A 10,670-nucleotide genomic window follows, 5' to 3' on the forward strand; every position below is an offset into this window, starting at 1 on the left:
GGGGCCTCCCCCCCCCCTGCCTCCCCTGACCGCACGTCACTGTCTGTTAGGGGGCGGCAGGTTCCTAACGTGGCAAAGGCCCACATGGCCTCTGAGGCTCCTCGAACACCCCTCCATAAAAGGAAGCAAATGCACCATGGTCAAAAACGTGTTGTGGCACAAATGTTTTCATAAATGTTTAAGAAGAAGAATCAGATTAAAAAGAAACTAAAACGAAAGAAGCACAAGAATGGAAATGAGCCGAGGCCATGAGAGAACGAAGCAGCCTCCCAGCAGGAAGTTCACTCCCTGCTCTGCTCTCCATCTACTGTCAGCACCTTCATCATCATCATCAGCAGCCCTATCCTTCAGCCCCCCCCCCCCCCCCCTCCCCCCCCTCTCCCCCCCCCTTTTGTTTGTGGTATGTCCATACTGGGAAATGGGGAGAACATGCAGACTCCACACAGAAAGGCCCCGCTCAGCTGCCAGAGCTGAACCCAGGCCACAGTGCTAACCACTGCACCACCACGCCGCCCTGATGGTAGGTATAATATTCAACGTCTTCTCAGTGCCAGCGTACAGTTTGTGGAGCGCACTCTTATGGAGCGTCTGACCACATATCTTCTGGAACAGAGCTGCTGCTGCATGCCTGCACCAAAATGTATAGCGAACATTTACAGCTGTAGATTTGGTTTGATACGTGAACCATTTAACCACATGGTCGATTTACACCATGTGGAGACACAGTAAACATAACACTGATGCTCAGAGCTGTTTTAAATATAGAGGTTTCTGTTCTGCTTGTGTTCAGAAGTAATGCAGCGATAAATGCTGGTAACCGTTAATAAGTCCTCAGGTCTGCAGCAGAAATGGTAGCTTCATATTAATAAGGAGGGAACAGTTACTCAGCCACCTGCAACTGTAAATGTTAATAAATCATTAATTAAAGGTTCTTCATTAACCGAGTCTGCAGCTGTACATGTGCTGATGTTTGTTGAACTAAAAGGAAACTGTGCTGCACTCTGGTGAAACGTGTCCAAACAATTTTAACAAGAGTGACGCTGCTTGGGAGGAAACCGGACTGAAGTTGAAATGAGTTTCAACAGAGAGAGCAGGAGATGAAACGAGTCATGCTGCTGTTAAACCAGAGGAAACAATCTGAGAGCAAATGTTCCATAAACACACGAGAGCAGGAAACTGAGGCAGCGAGGCCTGACTCGAACTGTGTGTGAATGGTTTCCAGACCAGCTCCCATTAAAACCCATCAGACCTTGCTCTGTCTACCAGAAACTCAGTGAGGCCTCAAACACAAAAAATATGTCTAATTCAAATCCCCAGCAGGCCGACTCAGCCAATCAGAGCCTCGCAAAGTCTCAGGCTTCCTCATAAACCCAGAAAACGTTCTCTGCTGTGCATCAGGATTTCACAGGCTCCATGTTTCTGCTTTTGAAGGATGAAAACTTTTCACTCTCGTCCTCTTCAGTTACCTCAGGGTTACTGACTGTGTGTGTGTGTGTGTGTGTGTGTGTGTGCACGCGCACGCTGAAGTTAAATCCTCCTCAATCGTCCAAGCATGAAGGTTTCATTAGGAGCAGCAGCGTTGCATGACGCTGACGCCCACAACCGATCTCACCGTGACACCCAGGAAGAGACCAACACAAACAACAGATTAGAGCCAGTGTTTCCCTCCCTTCCTGCGCCATAAAGTTTCTCCATTCACTGCTGCACGTGCACACGCCCAGACACTGTCAGGCCTTTGTGACTGATCTCCACATGCAGCTGTTTAGTGACTGTTTGCTCTGCTTAAACAGCCACTGAGCAGCTGCTACTGTGGAAAAGAGGTCCAGTTTGTCTGTGATCAAAGTTTCAGGTTTGTTATGTGGACCCAGTGAGCTCACCGCTCGCCGCTCGCCTCTCACAGCCACTACACACAAAACGTGACGAGCTCCGCAGGCGAGTCGCTGCTAACTGCTGATCACTGGTGTCTGCAAATGCACCACCTCTAAAACATGGAGGAGAAATTCCACAGCCCTCTTTCTGTTTGAGGGCTCACACTTTAAATTGGTGCCTTCGAATGTTAGACTGGTTTTAGTGGGAGGATGAACTGGGAACTTCCTTCTTCACTTTTAACATGTGTGTGTGTTCTAACATGTGGAGCAGAGTGTGTCCTCAGTCTGGAATAGCTCAGCTTCCTGCTCAGTTCTGCTTCATGCTGATGGCGCACACTCAGCCCCAGGTCAGATCAGGGAGGTGGGAAATGAGGGACAGGAAGCAGGCGCTTGGCCCCGTCTGACCTTGTCTGAGTTTTCCACAGTGTGTTTCCTTGATGAGGTGACAGAGGAGCTGCAGGAGTCTCTCCTGAAGGCTGCACTGGACCAGTATGGCTGCATCCACACAGACATTTGTGCTGCATTACAACAAGAGTGTTGCTTCACGCACCAGTGAGGCAGTGACATACGACGCAGGAAGTCATGATTTATGTGTTTAAGGCTGATTAGACTCCAAATACAGTACAGTGGTTTGTAGCACTCACAGTCAGGACGGTACAACTGTGGCAGCAGCTGCTTCATCTGTGGTGGTGACGAACACTCACCTGCAAACTAATCCACCAGAATAATCTTTCACGGCCCAGGATGTTTGAACATACAGGAATCAGCGACCTTTAGCCTAAGCAAAGTCAGGCCTTGTGACTGTGTCAAGTACCAAAGGTTCGGCCTGAGTTTGCTCCAACATCTGCAGACTACTTCAGGGAAAGATCATGGTTTGGGTTAAAATAACAATTTTCCAAAGGAACAGTCTGAAACCAGCAGCTGTGCCCAATTTGACAGTCCTACTGTCGCCTCCTCATCCAGCCCCGCCTCCTCCCTACATGAACTTTAAACCACATCACCTGTGTCATCTGACTCCTGCAGCCACTAGAGGTCGTCACAGTTTTCGGGAGAGGACAGTATTGATGATTTGCACCTTCTGGCCAGTAGGCAGGTGCAGTTGGACCGAACCTAAACTAAAATGCACGGAGCCTAGTGAGGCCCACACTGATGGAGTCTGCCCAAGTCTCTGACCTATGATTTCACTGTAGTGAAACAGACTCTTTGTCTCCTGCCGACAGTAAAATGAGCTTTTCTGTCATCGAGACCTTAAAGAAGACGAGGAGCTTTTAAACTGATCCAGAGACGAGACAATCACAACAACCTGCTCATATTGACCTGTCAGTCACCACCTCCGCTGCTGCTCATCATATTCTGAGGTTTTAGAGAAACCCTGAGTGACCTTTAATCCTAAAACTCATCACAGTGAAACTCTGAGCTGAAGGAGAAGACAGAAACCTGATATGTTCATGTCAGCTGCACAAATAGCTCCACTGGAACAGGATTTTATTCTGTTGCTAGGTTTTGTGTTCCTATAACAAGCTAAATATGATTGTAGAAGAGTCATTTTCTCCATCAGCTCCATGTTGGTCTGATACACGTAGCTAACATGCTACAGCATCTGATTTTTACATTTAAATTTCTACACCTGTGCAACGGACAAGAAGAACAGGAAAATAAGACTTGGTGAGGGGATACGTTTCATGTTTTTATCAAGCTAACAGTTTCCCCCTGCTTCCAGTCTTTGTGCTAAGCTAGGCTAAACACGTGGTTAGCTAAAAGTGGTTAGCTGTTTGTAACTAGCTTAACATTAGCTTAATTAGCTTTGATAGAGAACTTGTGGCTCTATTATTATTATTATTATTATTATTATTATATTACATTTTAATGTTGTAGCTGGTCGAGAAGGAGCAAAACATCAGGGCTGGATCTAAATGAATCCTCCTGATGAATGTGCTGGTTATTTTCTCAGTGAATTAACCCAAAGAGATTCAAATTATCATTTTGATTTTCACTGGAGCCATCCAGTGTTTGGCATTTTTGCCTGATTAATTCAAATGATCATTCGGTTATCATAAAAGCTGTTAATTTTCTGTTGATCAACTAATGAATGAATCAGCTAATCACCGCTGCCCTGCTAATTTAACTTCAATTTAAATACAGTTGGCTGGTTTAACCTGTATCTGTGCTTCATGATTAATTCATTCACAACTTGACTTGAATGGACTCTTCATCTTTGAAATAATGAGAAACCAAAGTTGTCAAATAAATGTAAAAAGTGCAATGACCCTGACATGAAGTATAGAGCGGCATACAGCGGAAATACGCACATACACATACCTCAAATTTGTACAGTGCTTGAGTAAATATGTTTACTTCCCAGCACTGACACTTTGACTCAGCATTTCCAGCTGAATCCAGTATTTTTATATGAAACAGAAACATCATGTGATGTCTGAAGAAAATAATGATAAAACAAAGTGAGCTGAGTGTGAGTGGGAAACTGGATCAAGTTAAATCCACTGGACTCTTTTTATAGTGTGCAGGCTGCACACAGGCTCTGAATATGTAGGTCAAGTGTTTTAAAATGTGTGTGTTCCTTCATTAGTGAGAGAGTCTGCAGCAGTATTAGAGTGGGAGTCGAGGCGCGAGCAGCGTGAATAACAAAATGTACAGATCCCATTTTTACGCACGCTGATTGTCTTTCTTCACTGTACTTCACAGTGACACGCCCGGCGCCTCCTACATGTGTGAACCAGCACACACCTCGCTAGGTGTGGGTGACATTTAGGAAACATGGTGGTCACAGACTCAGCTCTTCTTTATTCAGATCCCCGCTAGCATCCGCGAAGCAGTCACTAGTCTTCACAGGGGTCACACAAAAACAATATAAACAGGCAGCAACTACCAGTGTCAGCATGTCAATAAAACAATAAAGCGTGTGGTGAGGCGTGTAAAGTCCACTTTGCTTGTTAATCTGGTAATGTTTTATTCCTCTGTGACATTTCTTTGCCTTCCATTAGTTTTTGAAACAGGAAGTAAACACATCTTTTTGATGTAGCTGCTACCGTTTAGCGTACACGGTGATGGTGCAAGACAATTAGGACATTTACAAAAGTCGTGTGGCTCCAGACTCAGCTGAAACTTGTCTGACATGAGTCTAGGCCCTGACTGGAGTCCATCTGTGGCAAACTGGGCTGACTGGACAGAATGTAGAAAGACACACACCTGTGTATTCAAACTGCAGTTTAGGACACAAACCAGGACATGAAGTCCAGGAGCTCCCTGTAGAGTTCTGTGGTCAGACTGTGGTGAGGACCAGATCAGGACCAGGGGATCAAACCATGTCTAAAGCTCTGAGTGTCCCCAGGAGCACAGTGGGGCGGAGTTCTTAGCAGCAGGGGCAGGGAGACTGGTCATACCTGAGGGCAGGATCAATGCAGCCAGACACAGAAGAAAACCAGACTGGGCCAAGGGTTCACCTTTCAGGCACACAGCCCAGACACTGGAGCGGCCTCAGCACCAGGCTCTGCCTGTCCCTGAGGGGCCCAGCCACAGTCCAGGCTTAGACCCCAGAGGACATCTGGGCAGAGACCTGGGGATAGTGACCCCTGTTTTATCAAAGATCTACAGTTCTCTCCTGAAATTAAACCAACTTTGACCCTGATGACTGATTCTGACTCGAGTTCAAACACGAGGAACTCTTCTTCCTCCTCAGTGTGACGCTGCCATTTATTCTCAGACCCTAGATTCAGCCTCTGATAATCAGCAGCAGTTGAGAAAACAGCCTGAGCTCACAGTCTGAGCTCCCATTGGTCAGGCCCGTGACCCCCTGATCCCCTGACCCCTTAGACTCAATCATGCTGCAGCTTTGCATTCTGGGTAATGTAAACAAACAAAGAGGGGAGGCAGAAGTGATCAACCTGCAGAGTTATGTGGACCAGACTGAGAAGCTGAGTGTCCTCCTCAGGTGGAGTTTGCTCAGGTGTGACAGAGCAAGAGACGCTGAGCAAAGTCATGTGATGAGAAAGACCATATATGGTCAAAAGGTGCACAGCGAGTTTTAGGGAGCCTCTTTGTCTGTGGTTCATGACACTCAGAGGTGACACAAGGAAACAAAACCTGCTTTAGAAACCAATTCCTATGCAAAGAGGGAAATTTAAATGTGTAAAAAAAATACAGCCCAACTTCTCAACATGTATTTTGTCATTGAGTCTTTGTCCATTTTGTTCTTTGCAGGGTTGAGCCCAACGGGGCACACAAACCACACCACACTGCACAAAATGCTCTGCTTAAAAAACAAATCAGATAGCATATCTTTTCACACCTCAGTTTATTCTTTACTGTGATGTTTACTGAGAATCTGGTTTAAATGTTTCCATCTAAACCTGATTTAAAAACAAATTGGCTTGTGTTTGTTTCCGTTCCTTTCTGCGATGTTAAGCCTCCACACTCAGAGTGTTTACTCAGCTCCCTAGTGTGAGTCAGAAACACAGCAGTGTGTCGCTGAACCATGTCAAACCTGTTCCAGTTAATCCCAGTTTACCCTGATCAGACGTTTAACTGGGAGCTGTGATTACACAGAGTGTTTGGGTGTCAGACTGCAAATATCCGCATTAATCTGGTTTGTCCCGAGACGTCTGGTTGTCCCAGGCTGGTTGTTGATCACTAAACAAAGTCAACAAAGACTGAGCTGCAGGAAGCAGCGACTGTGCAGCCATCAACTGTTTTACTAACAAACAATCAGATAAGAGATGATTGTTTTATTGCTGTGCAATAGTAAATATTCAAAAGAAAAAACAAGACCGTTTTAACAGACAACTGGTGTCCTTTGTAGAACAACTATTGTTTCATTGCTTAAATTGAAAACACAGTCAGAATTAAACCCATTTAGTGCACGTCCATGCCGGGCCCACGGCGCCAGGGGCTACACTTACCCTGTGTGGGGACGGGATATGGAGGATGTTGAAGCTCAGATGCCGTGTACCATCGGGCACCCGGGACAGGGTTTTGGTTTTCAGCCCGACAGTAACAATCATCCCTGTGAAACGTAGATCGATTATTGAAACCAATAGTAGATCAATAATAGTGAGTGATTTAACTTTATGCCAGTTTAACAGAGCTCTGGTAATCGAGTCTCAAGCCGTCAGTTAAACTGACAGAAACAGAAGACGAAGCTGCTTTAGTTGTGATGCCCCAACAGTAGATCTGGGTCCCAGTCTGGCTGGAATTCAAGGACTTTCAAGGACAGATGGAGACCTTGGATTTTCCTTCACCAACTTTGACATGAAAAAAATGGACAGATTAAATGATCACAAGTGTTACACTGACAAATGAGGATCACTCATGGATTCACATCTCAAGCAGGTTTCAAGGCTCTGCTGACTAGCTTTCCTTGAAAAGGAACATTAATGGCATCCAGATGCCTGGAAGGTTGCCAGATGTGGAGGTGATGATGTACCTGAAGATGTGCAGATGAGAATGTTGGAAACTTCTTGTCCATGTTGGCTGAAGAGTTAAGGGTCAAAGTTCACTCCTGATGAAAGCCTTGCTAATGCTGTTTTGTCATCAAATATAAAATATTTAAAGACCTTGGTCATGAAAATCTTCTGCTAAAACATCAAGTCCACACAGTTGAAAACACTTCATCCCTGACCCCTAACCTCTTGTTTTGAAGTAAAGATCGACAAGGCTCCCGCTCTCCAAACATTTACAATTCCCCAAGTACACCTTGATCCTCCTCAAGGATTCCTGGAACATGCTAAAGTAGGACATGCTCCAGGAATTTGGAGTGAGATAGAATAAAAAGATATGATTTTAAAGGTTTGTTGACTTCAACCTTGGGAAGCCTTGATAATTCCTGGAATACACTTTGAATCTCATGCTGATGAGAAGCTGCTCAGAGACAGAGAAACTTAGTTACTGACAACTGAATAAATGTTGTTAATGAAGACTATGATGTGACTGAAGGCTCCAGAACAGCCACTAAGTGGACCCTGGGTTTGTCAGAAGAGTTTCAAACTGTAAAACCTGCTTTTAAAATGGTCTGAAAGTGTCAAACCGAGGGGGTTTGCTAAAACTAGTAACAGCAGCAGTCGAGCACATTACAGGATGCAGCTGGTGGTTTGTGTGTTTTGCTCCAGAGGCTGAGATGGGACGTCACTCTGTGCCGTGTCAGAGGTCAGAGGTCACACACTGATGGCTGCTCTGCCAGCATCTGCACAGAACAACATGCTGGAAGTGGACGGCGGTGTGGCTCACGCACACTTAACGGTGACGACACCACATTCACCGGTGCTGCTGGGCTCTGCATGGGGTTTGTGCACAAACATACAAAGTCAGCAGCTGCATCCTTTAAGGAGCCAATAAGAAGGTGAAAACTCTCCCATCACCAGCATCAGAGATCAATAATCAGTCAGAGCAGGTGATCAGTCTCAGTTCCAGCTGATTTATTCACTTGTTCACATACAGACTTCATCATGAAGAACAGGTTAATGCAGTTTCCCCCTCTGCTACCAAAAACCCTCAGGATGGTCTTTTTTTTTAATATTGCACAAAAATAATGAGCAAACACAAAATGTGCCACTGATGATGTAAAAACGTAACAGAAAATCCAGTTCTCCTGCTTCCAGGGGCTCATTCACACAATATACATAGACTCCTACTCTTTAACTATTTTACACAACATGTACAATCTTGGATCTGGTACCGGTTCTACCAGACAGTCCAACTGTGACCGTCTGTCTGCACTCAGGTTAAAACTACTGCAAGGCATTAAAGCAAGGCAGGCTGCAGGGGCGTGACCCTCACATGCTCAGTAACAAGTAACAGTCTGAATGAAAAGTGGTAGAAGAGATGCCTGGAAAAGCCTGTGACATTCCCTCGGACTGTACAAAAATAAGCCTGAAAATAGTTCTCCTTCTTGATATTGTTTAAAAAGATGAGGTATGTTTGGTTACGGAAAGTTTAAAAACGGTTCCTGCCAAACCTGTGGTCGCCTGGGTTTCAAACAAACATGTCAGGACACCTGGAGGAGCCGCAGAGCCCCAAACTAAAAAGGACGGAGGTGCTGGAGGCGCACACACACCAGTCCTGCTGCTGGGAAGGAACTAAACCAAACCATTTAAAAGTTGATCCTTGACATTAGTGTTAATAAAAGTCACTTCTGGGTCTGGACGGGAATGCATAGTCCGGGTCCTGGTTCAGACCCGAGCGACTGAAAACTAAATCCATAAAACCCTGTCGAGGTGATTTCATATTATTGGTCCTTTTGCATCAGTACCGCGGTGCGCGTCCCCCAGAGCCGCACGCTCCACGCACACTGTGCCCTGGCAGAGACAGCCACATCACCCCGGTCCCGGACTAGCTGTGGTCCTCCACAGCCAGAACCCCAGAACCGGCTCCGGAGCAGAGGAGAGGGTGGTATCGCCCTCCGTGGGATCAGTACGTGAACACCAGGCCCGTGAAGTTGGCCTCCAGCCAGTCCCCGGCGATCATCTCGCTGAGCTCTGGGGTGCAATAATCCGGGAACTCGAAGTGAGACCCGAGGCTGCCCTCGCTGCTGCACGAGTCCAGGTCTTTATCCACCAGGGACAGGCTCAGGTTCCCCGGGGCCGAGCTGGAAGATGAGCTGGACGGCTCGGAGGAGGCATGGAAGCCGGCCAGGAGGCTGAGGGTGAAGTCGCTTCCCTCCGCGGGAAGATCGTCCAGGTCCTCCCCGCAGCAGGACGAAGAGGAGATGGATCCGGACCGGGACGAGGGTGCTGGTGAGACGGAGGCAGGGTAGGGGGAGCTGCTGGTGCCCTGCCGGGTGGTGTTTTTGAGGCTGTAAAGCAGCCGACCGGACGACTCGTACCTGCTGGTTCGTTCCGGTTCGGTGGAACGAGAACTCAGGCTGGTTGGAACCATGGCGAGGCTGTAGCGATGAGCCGCCGCCTCCTCCTCCTCCTCCTCATCATCATCATCATCGTCCTCATCCTCCTCCACCGCTTTAAACTCCCGCTCGTCCTCAGAATCGTCTTCGTCGTCTTCCTCTTCATCGTCGGTAAACTCCCGTTTGATGAAACTGTTGGTTTCAACGCTGGTAGTCAACAGGTACCGGTACCGTGGGTCCAGGTGCTGGTGCTGCGGGAGGTGACTGTTGGCTCGGCCGGGAGCGACCACCGGCTTGCTGGGTTTTAACTTCTTCGTGGTTTTTTTGTTGATGGCTCTGACGCCGGTTTTCTCCGTGGACTGAGCGGCTGGCTTCCCCGTAGGAAACGCACATCCGTCCGTCTTGGGTTTCTTCTTGGGCCGGTACTTGTAGTCCGGGTAGTCGGCCATGTGCTTGAGCCGAAGCCGCTCCGCCTCCCGGATGAACGGGATCTTTTCAGTGTCTTTTAACATCTTCCACCGCTTCCCGAGCCGCTTGGAGATCTCCGCGTTGTGCATGTCCGGTGACTGCTCCATAATCTTCCTCCTCTCGATTTTGGACCACACCATGAAGGCGTTCATGGGCCGTTTAATGTGACCCGACGCCGTTTTACACCAGTCCGGCTTCAGCGGCACGGAGCTGCACGCCGAGGCCGTAAGCAGCTTGCTGTCCTCCGTGTCGGCTGCCTCGCGTGATCCGGTGTTAATCGCCTTCCCGCCATGCTCCGTACGCTGAACCATGGTCCGAACCAACGTCTCAAACTGTCCGTGACCGACTGCAACAGAAACGTCCACTACTTTATTCGACCGATTCAGCTCCGTTACACTCACGTTGAGCCACGACCAGTCTGTCCGGCAGCATCTCTCCGCGTAAACTTCTAAACCGGCGGCTTAATAACCGGCTGATCATGC

The 10,670-nt window shown here is 47.5% G+C and overlaps 1 protein-coding gene across 1 annotated transcript; it reads right to left on the reverse strand.

Moving 5' to 3' along the window:
* Positions 1 to 8,274: 8,274 nt before the first annotated feature.
* sox11b (SRY-box transcription factor 11b) lies at positions 8,275 to 10,664 on the reverse strand. Its single transcript, XM_020624682.1, has one exon. It carries the CDS (start codon positions 10,497 to 10,499, stop codon positions 9,288 to 9,290), a length of 1,212 nt encoding a protein of 403 aa, XP_020480338.1. The 5' UTR covers positions 10,500 to 10,664; the 3' UTR covers positions 8,275 to 9,287.
* Between the last annotated feature and the right edge of the window lie 6 nt (positions 10,665 to 10,670).

This window comes from Monopterus albus, unplaced genomic scaffold (genome assembly GCF_001952655.1).
Source record: "Monopterus albus unplaced genomic scaffold, M_albus_1.0 scaffold334.1, whole genome shotgun sequence".
NCBI classification, from domain to species: Eukaryota; Metazoa; Chordata; class Actinopteri; order Synbranchiformes; family Synbranchidae; genus Monopterus; species Monopterus albus.